Source organism: Ostrea edulis, chromosome 2, assembly GCF_947568905.1.
Source record: "Ostrea edulis chromosome 2, xbOstEdul1.1, whole genome shotgun sequence".
NCBI classification, from domain to species: Eukaryota; Metazoa; Mollusca; class Bivalvia; order Ostreida; family Ostreidae; genus Ostrea; species Ostrea edulis.
The window spans coordinates 38,146,215-38,166,728 of record NC_079165.1 but is presented as its reverse complement, the minus strand read 5'-3'; the positions used below and the strand labels follow the sequence as shown (position 1 = coordinate 38,166,728).

At 36.3% G+C, this 20,514-nt stretch overlaps 2 protein-coding genes across 4 annotated transcripts in view; one reads left to right on the top strand and one right to left on the bottom strand.

Moving 5' to 3' along the window:
• LOC125680523 (60 kDa neurofilament protein-like) overlaps positions 1-20,514 on the bottom strand; it is a 64,611-nt gene that overhangs the window by 43,793 nt on the left and 304 nt on the right. Inside the window, exons 2-4 of one of the 3 annotated variants that reach the window (XR_008799925.1) lie at positions 16,761-17,003; positions 16,448-16,511; positions 10,140-10,462 (exon numbers count right to left, since the gene is read on the bottom strand). Coding sequence is in view for 1 of the 3 variants with exons in the window: in XM_056153931.1 (XP_056009906.1) it covers positions 10,140-10,462; positions 16,448-16,511; positions 16,761-16,906 (533 nt within the window). In the remaining 2 variants the exon portion in view is untranslated. Of the gene's footprint in view, positions 1-10,139; positions 10,463-16,447; positions 16,512-16,760; positions 17,046-20,514 lie in introns of those variants that run through there. The other 2 variants (XM_056153931.1, XR_007371984.2) reach the window with 2 other exon arrangements.
• LOC125680515 (heat shock 70 kDa protein 12A-like) lies at positions 6,517-14,705 on the top strand. The gene is made up of 4 exons (XM_048920181.2): positions 6,517-7,306; positions 8,529-8,750; positions 9,020-9,173; positions 11,499-14,705. Exons 1-4 carry the CDS (start codon positions 6,983-6,985, stop codon positions 12,605-12,607), a joined length of 1,809 nt encoding a protein of 602 aa, XP_048776138.2. The 5' UTR covers positions 6,517-6,982; the 3' UTR covers positions 12,608-14,705.

Sequence of the window (20,514 nt, the reverse complement as noted above, 5' to 3'; positions counted from 1 at the left end):
CATATTTAAGAGAAGAATTCAGACAAAATAGGAGGAGTGGGAATTTTTTTTGTTTTGAAATTGACGAAATTTGGTAAAAGAAAATTTCACAAGGGACGGTGTCTGGGTTTTTGGTGGCACTGAAAGGGAGACGAAAAGGTGCTTTTTTACAACAGTGGTAGATCGAACACGAGAAACTCTGCTTGAAATAATAAAAACCAAGATACAGCCCGGTACAACTATAATTATAAACTTTGTAGATCCCGATACTGGGGCACACACCAATACTATATAATCTACTTAGCGTGCATTAAAAAAGTCATTACCGGTCAGCAGCACAGTTAAATCTCTGTACGATACTTATTTTAGTCAGTACTGCATCCGAAAAAAAAATCTTAGACTCATTAAATCTGTATATGACCCTCTCGATACTCGTACCCAACCTTACTTCGGAACCCTTGATTGCCAAACAACGACTAGTTCTTCAACCCCTCGATCTGATTAATGCAAACAACAGCTTATAGATGATTTTATGTTGTAAGGTAAGACAATTTTAACTACATTTGACTTGTCGGGGGCTACCGCCCCCAAGCCCCCGCTTAGTATACTCAAACGCCGTCGGGCTTTTATTTTTATCGCACGATTTTCATTGCTCAGCATCCGAGGCGAAAATGCAAATGGCGGCGTGTTTACATTCCGCTTAGCAACGGCAAGGGAAATAACTGTTCATGCACAGTCGCGTGCTTCTGGGGACCGGTATATTAGAAACTTCCCCAATGTTTTAACCACTTGTTACCGGTCAACAGGGGGGGTGCTTACTCCTCCTAGGCACCTGATCCCAACTCTGGTGTGTCCAGGGGTCTGTGTTTGCCCAAATATCTATTTTGTATTGCTTATAGGAGTTAAGAGATTGATCACTGTTCGTTATCTTCACCTTGTTAAAGACTTTCAAGGATGATTTAGATTACATAATAGTCTTCGTGTAGACGATACGTGGCTCATTATTTTTCCTCAACAGCATCAACTGTTGACAAGATTTGCCATTTTAATGAAAGCACTAACGACCCGATATACTTGAAATCTCAAATAACTTAAAATTGATCAAAACATTATTCTTGTAATATTGCACACAGAGAAGGAAAACATTATTCTTGTAATATTGCACACAGAGAAGGAAAACATTATTCTTGTAATATTGCACATAGAGAAGGAAAACATTATTCTTGTAATATTGCACATAGAGAAGGAAAACTTTATTCTTGTAATATTGCACACAGAGAAGGAAATTGAACATCATATGTTGGTTTTCTTGATTTTTTATTTTTGTTAATTTTCATTTCATTTAGATTATTATTTTTACCCTTTCCCCCTTCTTTAAAAGTTTAGGTATATGTATTTCGGGTCTTTAGTGCGTTTATCAAAAAGTATAGATTCAGAAAAAAGAGGGCATCAGAGTTTCAATCTACTCTCCAGCCACCACCTCACAGTGGTTCTACGTCCGGTTAAAGGTCAGGACGTTTTGAAGGATCCTCTGGTGTAGGATTGCTTCCTATTTGTACTTATTGTAAGAAAATGGGTCATTTGTTTAGTGAATTTAGAAATCATAGGAAAGCCTTTGCTTTGTTTTGTTCTGACACTCCTGATGTTCAGGGTTCAAAGTCCAGTTCTGTTAATTCTATGGAGGATTATAAGCTCTTTTTTGCCCCAGGGATTTGTTTCACTCAATGGCTCAAGTGAAGTTAAACCTGTTCAGATTTTGAGAGATGCTGGTGTTGCACAGATTTTGTTGTTGGAGAATGTTTTGCCTTTGTCTGAGCAAACTTCTACTGGTTAGTTTTATTACAGGGTGTTGAACTAGGCGTCATTGATGTTACCTTGCATCGAATTTATCTGAAATCAGATTTAATTACTGTACCAGTTATCGTAGGTGTGCGACCTACATGTACTCTTCCTTATCAAAACCTTTCCTTGTTGCTAGGCAACGATTTAGCTGGTGGCAAAGTTATACCAGATCCTATAGTTCGTGAGAAAATCACTTCCAATGTCGCATCCGAGGATGAAGACCATGACTTATATCCCGCCTGTGCTGTTGCTAGATCGATGACCAGAAGAAAAGAAGTCGAGGCTGACCCTGTTCAACCCCTCAACACGGCTGACTCATTTCATGAAATTTACCTCAGTGACACTTTCCTGTTTGATCTTGATGGCAGTTTAAATGAAAACAAACAGCCATATAACAGTGAGTCTCCACTTAAAACCAGTGACGATGATGGTCCCAATATACAGTTAGACCAGGGCAAGGACACCCTCAGTAGAGAGCAGCTACTGTCCGAGCAAAATAAGGACCCTGATATTATCCAACTGAACAAGAGGGCACTTGCAGTATGGCGTGTCGTTCACCAGATAGTGGTCCCAGTGATCGTACAGGATACACTCATGACAGGTTATTTAGTAGTCAATAAGACTTGTAACAGGATTTCGAGTCATTTACATTGGCCCAAGTTAAGAAAGAATGTTTCTGAATTTTGCAAGTCTTGTCGTGTTTGCCAGATGGTAGGTAAACCTTATCAGAAAATTCCATCTGCCCCTCTCCAACCCATTCCAACATTTGAAGAACTTTTAACTATTCAGTCGAGTTTTAATAGATTGTATGGGACCCTTGCCAAAACCTAGGTCAGGAAACCAGTATTTACTTACGATCATGTGTACGTCCACTCGATTCCCCGAAGCTATACCTCTTAGGAATATTAAGGCAAAGATCATAGGGCCTTATTAAGTTTTTTAGTTTTGTAGGAGTGTCTAAGGCTATTCAGTCAGACCAAGGTTAAAATGTTATGTCAGGGTTGTCTCAACAGGTCATGCATGAGTTAGATGTTAGGCGATATAAGTCTACTGTTTATCCTGAGTCTCTGGAGGCACTTGAACGTTTCCATCTAACCCTTAAAACTATGATGAAGACCTTTTGTTGTTAGTACAGAAAAAAAGACTGGGATGAAGGGGTTCACCTTGTTTTATTTGCTGCACGAGAAGCAGTTCTGGAGTCTCTAGGCTTCAGTCCCTTTGAATTAGTTTTTGGACATTCAGTTAGAGAGGTCCTATGAAATTGCTGGAAAAAAATGGCTAACTGAAACTAGTCCTCTTAATCTTTTAGACAATGTATCTAATTTCGAAGAGAGACTTCATAATGTTTGCAAAGTGGCACAAGAAAATCACAAGAGTTTTCAAGCCAAAATGAAAGTTTGGTATGACAGAGATGCTAGGAACAGAGTTTTTAAATCAGGTGATAAGGTTCTTGTAGTTTTGCCTGTTCCTGGTCATCCTTTGCAGGCAAGGTATTATGGTTCTTATGAAATTGAAAGCAAGCTTAATGATGTGAACTATGTAGTTTAAGACAGCTGGCCGGCGTAAAGAAAAACGAGTTTGTCACATTAACATGTTGAAAGAGTATTTTGATAGATTCTGTAAAATCAGTTTCCACAGGACATGAAATTAGTGTAGAAACTTGTGAAAAGACTTCAACCAGAATGTCCGTTTAAAAAATTCCGAAATTCTTGCCAATCTAGATACCAAACCTGGACATTTGAATATCCACTGACGTCTTATGGCTAATTATCCTTCAACTGTCTCGGATGAAAGACCAATGCTGCTTGTCATAATGTTATAGTTGGTGACGCTTTGCCCATCAAGCAGCATCCCTATCGTTTAAAATTAAAAAATTGTACGTTACCAATTTTGATGCACCAGATGCCCATTAAAATTGCAGTGTTTTAGAACATAAGTGCAGTACATGCTGGACAATGACATTATCGAACCAAATAAAAGTGACTGGAGTTCATCTTGCATTCTAGTACCAAAATCTGATGGTATCTATCGATTATGCACTGACTTTAGAAAAGACTCTTATCCGATTCCTAGAAATGATTACTGTATTGACAAAATCGGAAATACGAACGTTGTTAGTAAATTTGACCTGTTAAAGGGTGCCATTGACTGAAAGAGCCCAAGAAATATCTGCATTTGTGACTCCGGGTGGCCTCTTTCAATACAAAGTGGTGCCATGTGGTATGAAAAATGCTCCAGCGACCTTTCAGAGGATGATTCATTCCCTTCTACATGACTTTCAAGGTTGTGAAGCCTATATTGATGATGATATCATCTACAGAGACACATGGGAGGAACATCTCAAAATCATGCGTGCTTTCTTCGACATTCTGGCAAAGGCAAACCTAACAGTGAACCTGGCAAAGAGTAACTTTTGCTATGCTACTGTAAAGTATTTATGTCATAAAGTAGGTCAGGGTTATGTTACATCTATCATGGCTAAAGTGGAGGCTGTTGCGAAGTTCCCGATTCCAGGGATGTGACTGAATTCCTCAGAAATCAGAGGAAAACTGGTCAAAAAGGGAGGGAAAACACCTTACCCTACATGGAAAAATACCATTTTCTGCCACATTAGATCAAACCCAGAGTGTTTCATTTTTTTAAAAATTAAGCCAATCAGAGGATTTCCTCTGAAAAGAGGAGAAATCACACCCATGCGATTCCTATAAACAAGAAAGTTAATGAGATTTTTGGGCATGACAGATTTTTTCAGAAAATTCTGTCCAAATTTTTCTTCAACAGTTGGTCCACTTCCCAACTTATTGTAAAAGAAAGTTATATTTGATTGTTCAAAGGACTGTGATGAGTCATTTGATAAATTTACCATGAGTAGTCCAGTTCTTTCAGCTCTAGATTTTTCTAAGCAATTTAAGCTTACTGTAGATGCTAGTGATGTAGGTATCTGTATTTCAAGAAGATAGTGACAATGTAGATAGAGTTGTTTCTTATATTTCAAAGAAACTTATAAAATGTCAACAGAATTATTCAACCATTGAAAAAGAGTGCCTTGCTTTGTTGTTAATTTTGTAACATTTTGATGTTTATTTGAATTTTACTGTGCATCAAATTCTTGTTTTTACGGATCACAACCCTCTCACGTTTTTGCATTATATGTCAAACTAGAATCAAAGACTCACAAGGTTTATTATCGCAATAATATGATATTGATATCAAACATATCAAAGACAGAGACAATATTATAGCAGATGTCTCTTCAAGAGTGTCATGAGTATGTTTTGATTTTGTTGTTGCTTTGATTGATGTACATATGTATATGTGTATTAGAGAATTTAAGTTTTCATTGTCATTCAAACTTTTTAGGGGGGTGGTGTGTCTTTCTTGCACTCATTTGCCACCTGTGACCTAGATTGTTCTACAGCTCGATGTTTACTTCTTTAGTAGAAAAATTACGTAATGGTTGCATCATTGTCTTTCAAGATTGTACTAGAAAATTAATTCTTATTATAAATACACTGTGAGTAATTATGATAAAAAAGCTCTGATTAGACAAGCAAGGGGCATTTGGATTTATTTATATAACTGGAAACTAGGATTTTGAAATTAACTATTTTGTGTGTGTAGATTTAGTTCGGCACGGATTTTGATATTGGTTGTTTAATTACCGTAAGTTAGTATTCTGCTATTTTCTTTCAATTATTAATTGTAAATTAATATTATTAATTGTTTGATTGCCTTTGTTAGTAAATTCTGCAGCGCTATTATAAAGGTTTGTTCGGCCCCATAACACCATTATCCAACATTTCTGATTTGGATTAAATATTTAATCATGAAAGGTGAAGATAACGAACAGTGATCAATCTCATAAATCCCACAAGCAATACAAAATAGATAATTGGCAAACACGGTCGGACCCCTGGACACCCCAGAGTTGGGATCAGGTGCCTAGTAGGAGTAAGCATCCCCTGTCGACCGGTCACACCCGCCGTGAGCCCTATATCTTGATCAGGTAAACGGAGTTATCCGTAGTTAAAATCAGTGTACCAGGTACGGTCTAACGATCGATATGAAATACATCAGACAGCATTTGACCCAATGATAAGTTGTATTGGCAAACGAGATCGTTATAACGACCATAGAATTTGCGAAATGCTGACTTCAAACGAGACTGTTGAAACCCCTGTATCATCAACTTGTTTATCAGTAGCTTGCCTCGGTGCATAGTCATTTAGAATAAAGAGAGCCAATTGTTTGTACGTATATCGACTGGGCACAGGTAAAAATGACGATATTTTATTATACTACATGTAGTTGCAGATTTAGGTTTTGATGCGGAAGGTAGGATTTTTTTGCCTCGTTCGGATTGTACGGTGGCGAATCACGTGATTTTAGATCTATTAACCGAAAAAATGACGACGAAAGTCAACATGGGGGAAAATTCAAACGAGTAAATAAAACCTTTATCAATAACGAATTGTTATTACTTTTAAAAATTAAATATGCTGTTATTACTTGTATTTTACTCGGGATACCTTAATCCCATTGTGTAGACGAGGCGTCACTATATACTGGTATATAGATCGATATAATGACATACTGTTTTGTTATTCTTATCAGTATAAATGTGTACGCGAAGTTTGGGTGTTTGCCAAAGGCAACTTAGGACGGATATACCTCATGTTTGTATCATCAAGATAAGTACACTTGATTTAGGTTTATTTTTAAAAATAGTGTTACGATCAGCGGAAAGAACACGATAAGGTTGATTTGGAGAATTACTTAGTATTCACAGGAAATTTTTTTAGAGGAAGTTTTTATGCGTATACCAGAGGCCGCATTCTAAGAATTATATATATTCATCGTCAGTTTAAATCAGTAGAATTCTATACGAATTTATAAATCCCTAAAAACAACAACAACAACAAATAGTATTTTAAACACTGCCTAGGCTTATCTAATAACCAATATACTTATTTACAAGACTTTTAGTATAACCATGTTAATTACTTAATCAAAATGGGTCTTGAAATGATTTTGTATTTATTGTTTTACATTAAAGTACGGGTATAGCGCAGTATTTAAATGTTTATGACGTGTAGTTAACTTCATATATACCACGTGATTGATCAAACCGAAAGTAGAAATTTAGAATGCGAACGAAAATATGTGCGAGTCGGAGAAGGAAAGGAAATCGAAAGCTAGTCACATGTTAGTAGCTGCAATAGATTTTGGCACAACATACTCCGGTTATGCCTATTCATTCAAAGACAAATGGGCGACGGTTCGGACTAACAAATGGGAGGGCGGAGAACAAATTTCGTACAAAGCCCCAACAGCTTTGTTACTGAATCCTGACCAATCCTTCAAGGCTTTTGGGTTTGAAGCAGAATCGTTCTACGCCAATCTAACATCAGACGATAGCGAAACCTGTAAGGAGTACTACTTTTTCAAAAGATTCAAGTTGATCCTCAAAACAGAATTAGAAGAGGTATGTAGTACGTCTATTAAGGACGGTAATGTTTTATATTCGCTTACAGGTTAGGCAACAACTATCTTTTTTATCAAAATACTTTGCAGTGGATCATACATTGTTTTCTGCAACTGAAGCAAAAATATGTGGACATGAGTTACCAACCGTACATCTAACTATGAATTTATATCTTATTTCCGTGTAGCAAAAGTTGCAACTTCAAACCGAAGTGATGGTTCACCTACCGTGACTGTTAAAATCCCTTTAACATCAATTTGTTTGTCAGTAGCCTGTCTTGATTTTAAAAAGAATGACAACTGCAAGACTGATTGAAATGAATCAAAATTGCAACATGATCTAGAGTGACTTAATTATAATGAAGATACAAAACAGGTTTCAGCTTAAACGGACGGACGGACATATAGGCATCACTGTACCATAATACTAAAGACGGGCGTATAAAAATAAGGTATGACTGCTCCTTCGCCAAACGTTCGACATTTAAAAGTAAGAGTTGCTTGGGTCATTAGGATGATACACGTAGTACCTTATTCAAAAACGAAAGTCTCGTGTCGCGGCATGTTGGTGTTGGCACGGTGAAGAACCCTTACCGCTACAGCCCTGACCGTACGTGCACAGGTCTAAAGTTTTGGTACAGCTGGTGACGTCTCAATATTAAGAAAAACACATATAAACAAACCTTGGTAAGACGCAGCGCTATGATCAAAATTCGTACCCGGGACCTCTCAGTTGCGAAACGTGCAACGTAACCACTAGGCTACCATCGACCAGAAGAAAGGGTCACTGGTAAATTTCTTTACCTTTATCCGCCATAATCGATACTTGGGCATCAATCGATCCCTTTGCCTTGTCATGTACTCTCATGTAAAATGTAGATCCAGCAATAACCAAAGTTTACAACCATAGATCAAAATAAGGAAAATTAGATTAAGTTCTAGGCTGTAATTTCATGAAGTATGATGGTAGTCTGTTGTAATGGGTACGGTGAAAACATCTCAGTGTACCTATATGAAAACCGTTGCACACATTTTAAAGAACTCGTCACGACAAAAATGTAACCGAGTGTCTGTGTCCCAGTTTGTTAAAAGAGTAAAACTTTCACCAAAGATATTGGAAAATTGCAAAGGTGATATTAGGTTCTAAATGCTCTTTCATCAATTAAACTAATATTGCAAGGGATATGGAAGAATTACTTATTTGTTTTTATTTTCAAATACAGCGAGTTCATAGAAAAACCCAGTGTGTGGACATAAGTGGAAGAAGTGTGGATGCTGCGTCAGTTTTCACACACTCCATCTGGTATTTGAAAAAGCATATGCTTGAGGCTCTGAACGAGTCTCATGCGTTCGAAATTACTATTGCTGACATCGACTTTGTAATAACAGTTCCAGCAATATGGGACGATACAGCCAAGATGTTCATGAGGGAAGCCGCTATAAAAGTTAGTAATCTGTATCTGTGTTTAAGCTTTATGTCTACTGTTAAAACCTGTAAAAGTAGAAAACTAAAGAATACAGATTACATGATGTGATTTTCAGTTGCCACATGATAGAAGAGAAAATTGAAAACACTATGCTCGTGCATATTGATTATAAGTATACAGAAATACCTGTACAGTCTGCTTGTAGTTTTGCTGAAATTGTGGATAGAACGTGCTGGGAAGATGTTTTTATATTGATAATACTAATAGCCTATACAATTCCAATGTAGGCTGGTATACCTGGAAACCAACTGCTCTTTGCTTTAGAGCCGGAAGCAGCTTCAATATATTGCCAACTGATGTATCTGGAACCCCAAAACGAATCCAGCTTCCGGGTTACCGAAAAGGACTCAGAATCAAAATATATGGTTGTTGACCTTGGAGGTAGTCATTGTATATATATATATATATATATATATATATAGTCTCTTTTCACGGAGTAAAATCTAAAAATCTCTAAACATTTTCTTGAAATAATTTGATCGTGTTACCGATAGCGTTATGCTAGCGTACACACGGAAGCAAATATGTATTATCAAGAAATCGTACATCAAATATGCAAAAATCATATATATAAATAGCATTTTATATGTTGGGTCGACTTGTCATAATGAAAAAATGCCATGTGGTTTGTATATTTGATGTAAAAAAAAAAAATACATCGGAGATAAAAATTATTAGTCCAGTAAACATAATTTTGTTCTGCTTCATTTCCCCCCAATTCATACTACAGTATAGGTATATGACGAAGAAAAGTACACATCAAATGCGTAATGTGTATTTTGTTTTTAAATTTCGTGTTGCATGACATTCTAGACAATACCAAAGTTAGATCATTGTCAATGAGGGCAAAAGGTTCTGGCCTTGCCAGAATAAACGATCAATGAAAATAGAGTTCTCTTTAAACACGTCAAAACCAACAGGTGTGGCTAATAAAGATAAGAAGTCTATAATCCTTCAATGCAATTTGGAGAATATTTATATCCTTAAACTTCTTTGAATGTAAAGAGCTCTTGAAAATAAATCTAATCTGGATAGACAATAAATTATAATCTTGAATGCACAACCTCAGCAGAATTCACTGCCATTAAAAATTCGTTTAAGGTAACAAGACTGGGTCACATAGTATTACATACAAATACCCAAAACTTTTTTAGTAAACAATAATTCAATGTCACAAGTCACGTGCTCAAAATACATGCATTAAAAAGTTCGAAGTTCAAATGGGCGTTATCTTGACTTTGCCGGCAATATGCATAATGAGCTTCTGCGATAATGCTACCAAATAAAAAGAAATTCAGCGTAAGGAAAGCGAAAAAAGTGTGTAAAAGTAATTGCGAAGTTACTCACTCTCTTTTTTCGTCGTCCAGTGCATCCTGAAGGCCTACAAGAGTTGAATCAAATTTCGCTTTTTCTTTCGATAATTCGTCAATAACATTTCTAGATTCAGCAATTTCTTGCTCGTTTAGTTCCTTAATTTCCGAAACGTCAAATCCCTTCAATTTCTTCAGTCTTTCAATTTCGGTCAAAAGAGCTTTATTCTGTGCCTCTAAGAATCTAACTTTTTCTATGTAGCTAGCAAAGCGCTCGTTCAATCCTTGCATATCCTTCTTTTCTTTGTCCCTTGTCTGGATAACATCGTTGACCCACAAGACTGAAGAAGACCGGTAGCACTGTCAAAATATTTCAAGAAAATGCTTAGAGTTTTTATACGCCAGTCAAAGACGGGACAAATTATGGTATTGTATCGTCCGTCTGTCTGTCTCGATCTTGTAGGCAAAATACAATATGAACTGTAAGTTTCAGGATCTTACAACTTGGTACATTTGATCACCATGATGAAAGGAAGATTCCTATTGTTTCTCAACGTCAAAGGTCACGGTTGTTATATCACTTAGTATTAAAAACTTGTTGACAGAATTCTGAGCAAACCGTAAGCTCCAGGATCTTACAACTTTATACATTTGATCACCATCATAAGTGGAAGATGCCTATTGTTTTTTCAAGGTCAAAGGTCACGGTCGTAGCATCAGTTAATAGGAAGACCTTGTAGGCAGGATACAGACCAAACCGTTGGGGCTAGGACCGTCAAATTGGGTACATATCTACACCTTCTGCCCAGCGAAGGATTCTATTGTTTCTCAAGGTCAAAGTCATACTATCACTTAGAAGCAAAACCTTGTTTTCATCACGGATAAGATATTGACCTGAAATCTCTAGGGCGGATAAAAGTTCAGTTTGCATTTCAGCTCTATTTGCATCCTGACTTGCTTTAGGGGTAAAAATAGGTCAAACAAATTTCCAGATTTATTTTTTCGTGATGATTTCAGGTATTGCCCTGAAATTTTGTTACAACCCTCCTCTCACAGATATACATAATCAGTTCACACATCAACTTGGTTGGTGCACTGTGACCTATATATGTACTTTAGGGCTAAAAGTACGTCAAATAGTTTTCTGGACATTTTCTCACATGGATACAGATATTGCATTGAAGGTCTAGCGGGCGTATGTTGTACCGTTGACGGTATTTTGTTATGTGTTCTCTCTCTCTCTCTCTCTCTCTCTCTCTCTCTCTCTCTCTCTCTCTCTCATATCTTTGATATTGTACTGTTAATGAAAATCAGTCTTAATTACTAGCAACATAGGAAGAAAGTAAAAAATGTAATTTGTCTTCAAATTATTAGGTCTTGATAAATAAATTTTCAGGTGGTACAGCAGACATTACTTTACATCAGCTTCAAAGGAATGGCACAATAGTAGAATTAAACCCCGCGTCCGGGGGACTGTGGGGCGGAACATGCATTGATAAAGCTTTCGAAACTTTTCTCCAAAATTTGTTTGGGAGAGAAACCATGGAAACGTTCCAAACGGACCCTGAGTATGCCGAAGATTTCTTCGACTTTTGGCAAGGATTCGAGGTCAAGAAAAGAGCTTTTGATTTTGAAAAAGACACAGAAAATATCAATATAAGGATTCCAATGGGACTTACAGATATTGCAAAAAAGATTAAAAAGGAGCAAAATGTTGATAAGATTATCGAAATGTCTAAATTAAAAGGAAAAGGAGTCAAATTTGATCAAGGAAAATTGCACGTACCAGCTAAGATAATAAAAAGTATTTTTCAATCAACTGCCGACAAAATCGTCAGTCACTTACGGGAACTGGTGGAAGAAGTTGGTCAAGATTTGAAAGTGATTTTAATGGTGGGCGGATTTTCGGAATGTGGCCTCATTCAAAATTGTGTGCGGGAAACCTTTGAATTAAAGGGAAAACGACGTGTCATTGTACCAAATCAATGTGGGCTGGCAGTTCTGAAAGGTGCAGTTTATTTCGGGCATCATCCAGAAATAATATCCGAGCGAGTCGCTAGATACACTTATGGAGTTCAAACCTGGTCAAAGTTCAATAGAATGCAACATAAAGAGCACAAACGGGTTGTCATAAATTCTGAAGATCGATGCAGAGATGTATTTTTTAAGTTTGTCACTAAAGGTGACCGACTAACTGCTGGGTACAAAAAAGAATATTTATTTCAAGCCTTGGAACCGAGTGCAGGCTCGCTTGATTGTGGAATATACATTTCTAATAATCGAAATCCAAACTATGTAGATGATGATGATTGCCAAAAGCTTGGCATTTTGGAGATTTGTGGGGTTGAAGATGGTGCGCATATTGAGGAATCTCTTGTTTTCGGACATACGGAGCTGCAAGCAAGGGCGCGTAACTGCGAAACAAACAAGGAATACAGTGTAACATTTGATATGCTGTCAGAGAAAATCAAATATCCTAAACAAAAGTCTTGGGAAAAAATATAATTACAATTACTATACACTAACTGTACTAAGTGTAATGCTGATTGTTTAATTCATATCCCTCTAGTCAGCAGTTGTGGCGCCTCTTAAAGCCCGGATGTGTAGAAAGTTAGGTAAATATCAAGGACGTACACACGTAGGGGGAGGGACAACTGGGTATGCCCCCCCCCCCCCCCCCCGCCCACCCCACCCTCGATGTTTGTGCCTACCGCACTTTCGAATAATATCACTCATGTAATTATCATTAGAGTTGAACTAAACTTAATTAAGTCCCGTTTTCTTATCCTTGATAGTTGCTTTTCTTGAATTTTCCCCTCCATCTTATTTATTTCTTATTCCGCACTTAGGTTTCAGATTAGGTTTTCCTTTCAATAGACTTTTCAATGTATCCAGATCGTCCTTCCCATGACGAAAAATTCCCCCTCACCAGACTCTATTTTTGTATTTAAGAAAAAGAAAAGTTAATGAAATATAAATTGAAAATCGTTTACTTGCACCTGCATATTGTCAAAATAATGAAATAATTAATTACCTGATCGTGTTGCCGGTTAAGTATTACAGTCAAAATAGTACATGTATATAACATAATAAGGACTAGACAACAGGCAACGCCTATATAAGCCTTCTCCTTAAGTCAAAATAGTATATAAGTCATTTTAAATGTTTCATTCTCTGAAAATTACACGAAAGGATCAACTCATGGTAACAAAAGAAAAGATCTATAGGGGAGAAGAATTTTCCGAGAAAGTCACATTGTTTATCAACTTTCTTTTTCTTTTGTTTGAAGTCCTTCAAGACAGGACAGTCCCTAAATGAAATTATGATATTTTGATAGCGTGTAATCTTAAAAACAATTTACAGAAGAATTTTTAAGGACATCCTTGTCCTGGGGTTAAAATTCACAAAAAACAAGAAATGTTTTGAAACATATACATGTATGCCCCCGTGAGGCAATATTGAAAAAGATCCACTTTACATTTTGGAATGTCTTAAGAGATAGAGAAATATATAGGTTATCTACTAGTCAGGGGCAACAATAATAAGTTTGATCTCTCAAACACTGTTCGTTATCTTCATCTTTCATACTGATAAGATATTTTCAATAACCAATCATTTGAGTCATAACCTTTGACCTTGTGACTTGAAAGCCATCTGCTATTTAGGGGACAGCAGTGTACCAAGTTTCATGTATGTCAAGCAAAGTGTTTGTTGATATTGAGCGGCCTGAATCTTACTATGTCCAGTTTTACCTTGTGTCCAGAAAGTCAATAGGGGTCACCTACGTTCTAGGGGCAGCCATTGTACCATGTTTGGTAACTGTCAAGTCTTTATTAAAATATATGTAATAAACTATGTAATTTACTGATTTTTCCTTTCAAATCGGAACTTCCTATTTCTCTGTTACTGTTAATTACAAATAATTGTTTCTAGACAAACAAATGTTTATGAACTTCAGATGAAGGAGCTTTCAGATTTACTGTCCCCGGTTTGCTCGACAAACCACTGCCTACTTTTCATACTACTTAGAATGAAATTGTGATACATTTTCACCCTCTCTGGACAGACAAATATCTCTTCTTCTGCCTTAAAATCAAAAGCTTTATGTTCTCCTTCAAATATACTGTCTTTTCTCGATTCCTAAAAATAGCTTCTTAAACAAAACGAATAAAGCTTTCGAAAAGTATCGTACTTTTTCATTAGATTTAATATACAATCCCGATAGTTTCCGAAGCTACACGATAAACAATTTTCACGATAAACCGAAAACCTGATAAACGCAAAACACGATGCGATAGGATACACGCACGATAACGATAGGATACACGCACGATAGAACACGATAGGAATATCAAAAATAACGTTGCGGGTACATTGCAACAATTTTTGGCCCAGTCATGAGCGCTTCGCTCGCTCCTGTGACCTTGCACACGTATTCAAATGAAGAAAATATTACTATCTGCATTTGTATAATATAGTTCTGGTTTTATGTAATTGCAATACTATTATAAATATTCATTTATAACAGTTACATGTAAGTCATACAATAAATATGAATATGTAAAAATTGATGAAAAGCAATAAAAGTCTTATTTGAACAAGAGATCAACAGGCCTTATAGGTCACCTGAGTACTAGTGAAAAAGTATCACTACTCCCAAGGGCTAAGAAATCTAGGAAACAAATTCCTGTTCTGAATATCTAAGCTAAATTCTAATGTTCATCAACAAAACAAGATGTGTTTTTAAATCTTCACTGCCCCCAAAAGTGCATATACTGATTAAAGGCTTTACATAATATAACATTAAAACATTAAAGGATGTGACTAATTTGGACCCATCCTAAAATCAAAACCCTGGGTTGTGAAATTCACCATTTTTGGACATCCTTTTCTACTATTCCTAAATATGCATTTAGATTTTATATAATATCAGCAAACATACACATAAATACTATATACTAAGTTTGGCCCACCCTGGGGTCAGAACCATACCCCGGGATCATCAAATTTACAAATTTCGTAAAGGACTAACTGCTCTACATTACTATGCATTTAGTTTTTCTAAAACATGTGCGATTTCAGAGAAGAAGATTTTTGAAAATTGGTCAATTTTGGACAGTTTTTGTCCCACCCCTAAGGCCCCAGGGGTGCAGGATTCCTGGAATGTACAATTTATTGTTTCAAAGATGCTTCATACCAAATTTGAAAAGAATTGGAATGATTGTTATCAAGAAGTCGTTAAAATGTCTATTGTTCACACATTTAATAACTGACCATCCTGGCCCCAACCTGATCAAATTTACAATTTTAGTAAAGGACTACCTGCTCTTTCTATATATCAATTTAGTTTTAATTTAGTATCAATAGCACTAAAGAAGATGTTATTTAAGTGTTTACACATAAACACTATTTACCCAGTTTGGCCCCACCCTGGAGTCAGAACCCCATACCCCGGGGATCATCAAATTACATCCTGTTTTACATCACTATGCATTTAGTTTTTTTCTTACACGTATGCGGTTCTTGAGAAGAAGATTTTTGAAAATCGTTCAATTTTGTGCAGTTTTCCCCCCGCCTCTAGGGCCCTAGGGCTGCAAAAGTCCTAAATTTATAATTATGTCCCCCTTGTCCCAAAGATGCTTCATACCAGATTTGAAAAGAATTGGATTAGCAATTATCATGAAGAAGTTAAAAATGTTCAATTGTTGACGAACGACGACAGACGACAACCAATTGCAATAAAATACTGAACTCGGGCTGGTTATCTTAAGATGATAAACATGGCTTAGGTACAAATTCATTCATCATATTACATGTAATAAGTTATACAATCATTATTCCTCCTGGTAGAAGAGGTACCAACCAATTTATCACGCAAGAAATGTGAAGATCACGAACAGTAATCAATAACACCTATAAAGAATACAAAATTAAGAATAGGGCAAACACGGGCCCCTGGACTTACCATTGGACCAAATGCTGCCTGACGTCTTTCATACCGATTGTTAAGCCGTTCTTGGCACACTGACTTTGACTACGGATAACTCCGTTTACCTGATCAAGATATAGGGCTCACGGCGGGTGTGACCGGTCGACAGGGGATGCTTACTCCTTCTAGGCACCTGATCCCACCTCTGGTATATCCAGGGGTCCGTGTTTGCCCAACTCTCTATTTTGTATTGCTTATAGGAGTTATGATATTGATCACTGTTCGTTATCTTCGCCTTTCATTTCGATAGAAATCAAACAAGGATCCATATCGAGCAGGCTATTTGCAGAATGAAAACTTTCCGTATTACCTGGTATTAAATTAGATGATATAGTGAAATTACTCTGTAAGCATACTTTGGTCATTGGCACACACTTAAAATGGTACAGATTTTCACATCGGTCACAGCAGATGCTACACCTTTGAAAAAAAAAACATTTTTTCTTTACTTTTTAACAACCAGAGTGCAAATATGATATTTTTGTGTAATTATCAGAAATAGATACAATTGTCATATACATGTATTCATAAACATACGACCACTGATTTTTGATAAATTAGTATTATTGTTTTAGAATTTGAAACATTTAACATTTGATATCAACCTGCTTTTCCGTATAATAATGGGGTTTTTTCACCAGCATGGTTGATAGACCCTATATATGTTACTTTATCTGAAGGGATTGTTCATGTGTACACATTGGAGGGATGTGAACTGGAAACCCTCGTGAGGACTGCATGCTCCACTTTAAATACCAGTCCAGACACAGGATTCCAAGTCTACTTGACTTAATCCACTTTGTCCCTGGGAACATAGGGCGACCACTACAGCTTTTCACTTCTGTCTTTGACCAACGTTTTTATTTCTCTCCACATCTTTCCTATTTTCTGTATTTGCTAGTCTAGCCTAATCTGAAATTAATATAGTGCTTGGGTAGTAATTGAACAGGGTTTTTTTTTGTGTTTTTTTTTTTTTTTTTATATCGGAGCAATTGCATGTATTATAACTTAAATCCAAATTCAGAGGTGTTCAACAATTGCACATAATCAATAATTTCATTCTGATTTATTAATGGGACAAGTTCAATGTAGTCACATCATAATATCAGGTAGGGTTTGTTCCTGTCATACTTCCTACCCAACGTAGATGTGACAAATTGTGAGTACATGGGGATAACGCTGAGCCCTCTACACATTTACACACATATTTTGGGTGGGAACTATAACAGGAACAAACCCAATAACAACATATTTACCATGCCAAGAACTCGTATTGTGACGTGTACTTACATTTTTAAACAGTGAAAAATAGTTACCTTACTTGTTGGCAAAATACGTCATCACATCACATGACCGTCATACTGTGACGTAATGGGCTGAAACTAGTTCATACATTAGATTTACAATCCAGTTTGTGCAAGGATGGTGCAATATCTTTGTCACGTGTATCATATGCATGATGTCAAACATTTCTAGGCAACTAGAACACAAGCACCTGTTTCATACATGGGTACCCCTCCTTAATAATACCACAGGCACTTGTTTCATACATGGGTCCCCATCCTTAATAATACCAGGAGGGGGACCCATGTATGAAACAAGTGCCTGTGAACTAGAATGTACTTGAATGTTTTCATTTTTACAATTAGTATCATACTGCAACTGTCTGTTTACTTACTTTCAAATATACATGTAGCTTCTTAACATTGAAACAATGAATATATTACCCTGCAGTACAGGAGCCATCTTCGCTAGCCAAAGGTTTTCGGTCCACTCCGCTCCCCATGGAGCGGAGTGGACCGAAAACCCTTGGCTTGCGAAGATGTTTATGGGGAGCGGAGTGGACCGAAAACCCTTGGCTTGCGAAGATGTTTATGGGGAGCGGAGTGGACCGAAAACCCTTGGCTAGCGAAGATGTTTATGGGGAGCGGAGTGGACCGAAAACCCTTGGCTAGCGAAGATGTTGATTGGATGGAAATAAAACTTCTTTAAGCCACCCGGATGTAAAATATTCATAGTCCCCCCCCCCCTTTTACTCATTCAGATACTTGCTGCTCATGGGGTCAATGTTTAACGTTCCTCTCGCAAAATTTTCACTCATATGGAGACGTCACAGTTGCCGGCGAAGGGCTGCATTTAGGCAAATTTCACTCATGGTTCAAACAGGTGGCCACAATTTCAAACTTATATTTTCTCACATTATCACCAGTGTGAGATCGACTTTACCCATGTGAGACAGCCATGTGAGATTTTTCCGTCATTTGATTGTGATGTCACATATTTTCTATGATTTACATTACACGGTGAAGATTTACGTTACATGGTGAAGTATGTAAAAATATTTTTGCATTGTTTTCTTTAAATTTTAATGTATATAGCTTTCTGGTGGACAACCTTGAGTTTTTTTTTAGTTTACACTTGTAGTGTAAACCATTTTCGGGTATGTTCTTTCTGCCTATCTAATTAGTTTTTGCATCAAAGTTCAAAGGAGGATTTTGATAATATTTAGAATTTTCTCAAAGCTCCTTTTATATACTAAACAACTGTAGGTAAAATGTGAGAACAATAATCCTTCATTATTTACTCGTGTGGGATAGGGAAATTCCACCTCTGGAACAAGATTCACTGTCTAGGACTCGGCAAAGCCTCGTCCTGGACTGCAAATCTTGTCCCCTCGGTGGAATTCCCCTATCCCACACTCGTACTAATGAAGGCTTCCATTCATGTCATATTGACAGATAACGTCTTTCATTGCGTTTTCAAAAGTAGGCATGATTTGTACTTGTATTTTTTATGCGGCCAGTTTACTCTTGTTTTCATCGCGATCGAGACCTCTTTTCTCATGGAACGAAGTGCATCACTTTCCAAGTAAGCAAAAAATCGAACGTTGACGAATTGGGGTCATCGATATTCATAAATCAAATCAAAAGTTCACATTTCTTTTGACAAGCGTTACATTAACGAGCGTTCCCCAATTTAACGTTAATTAGATTTATATGATAATTTCAATAGTTATTGAGTAAATATATGCAGAGGTCGCCATACTACAACGTGATAACTTGATGTGAACACCATTTCTGTCTCATTAACGGCTTACCAATATTAAGGTACGTTCTATGAGTATAGGTTTTCCATTAAAACATATTTTACCTGTGTCAAATGATACCTTGGCTATTGCATAAAAATATTTAAATAAAAATTGATATATTTTATCTCTAAATGAATATCCATTACGATAGAAGAGAAACCCTAAAGAAATCTTGAAAAATACCACTGATAAATTCCGTTACCGTGGGACATACTTTTCATGCATATACAAGTATTCAGTGAATATACATTTTCTGTCCACAAGTTGGGGTTTTTTTAATGTGAAACATAACATAACATGTGCAATCTATTTCAAAATTGAGCACCGTGTATTTTTTTCAATATTTTTTTTCAGTTATCAATCATTTTCAGAATTGAGTACCGTGCACGTGTATTTTTTTTATTTTTTGTCATTTGCATGATGTGCAAAATATTTTCAAGATCTATTGCCTTTAATATTTCATATAAAGGTGTTGCTTGCTTAGAAAAAACAAGGGGTCAATTTCACATTTTGGTTCACAATTTTACATGACAGAAGTGGAGTCTTTTATTTGAGAATGACTGTTCAACTGACCAGCTAGAATTGCACACCTGTAATAAATAACTGTCTAGTCTCTTCTACCATCCTATATTAGTTAAAAGAGTTTAGTGCATATCCCTATCGTAGTATAACTATGTATTGACCTTTAAAAGGGACGGGTAGGGATATAGTGCAGAAAGGAACTCTCTGCGCTCTCTGACCACCTACTATTAGTACAAATACACTTCTAAATAAATTGTGATAACGATATTACATTTCTAAGATACACAACTCTGTAATCTAATTAACTAATCAATTTGACAGTGTATGGATACCCAAGAACCAGTGACAATTTTGATCTGCACCAGGTTGCACAATAGTAAATAAAAATTCACAGATCAACTGATTTTAAGTTCTAATAATCTCTATTAAATACTATGAAATGTATACACGTACATGTAAAACACAATTTCCGCAACTGTTTAAATTAGATTGCATAATCAGTAGCATCTAAACTTAGATAGATAGATAGATAGATAGATAGATAGATAGATAGATAGATAGATAGATAGATAGATATATATATATATATATATATATATATATATATATATATATATATATATATATAAAACTTCTTAGATCCGCGCCAAACGCTCTATGTAAGAGTTTACGGCGCGGATCTAAGAAGTCCGATTTTAATTAGTTAGCATAATATGTATGTATATAAATATATATATATATTATGCTGTATCATTTTATACAATATACCTGTATTATATGTATCTGTCATATATACATTACTAAAGAATGTTT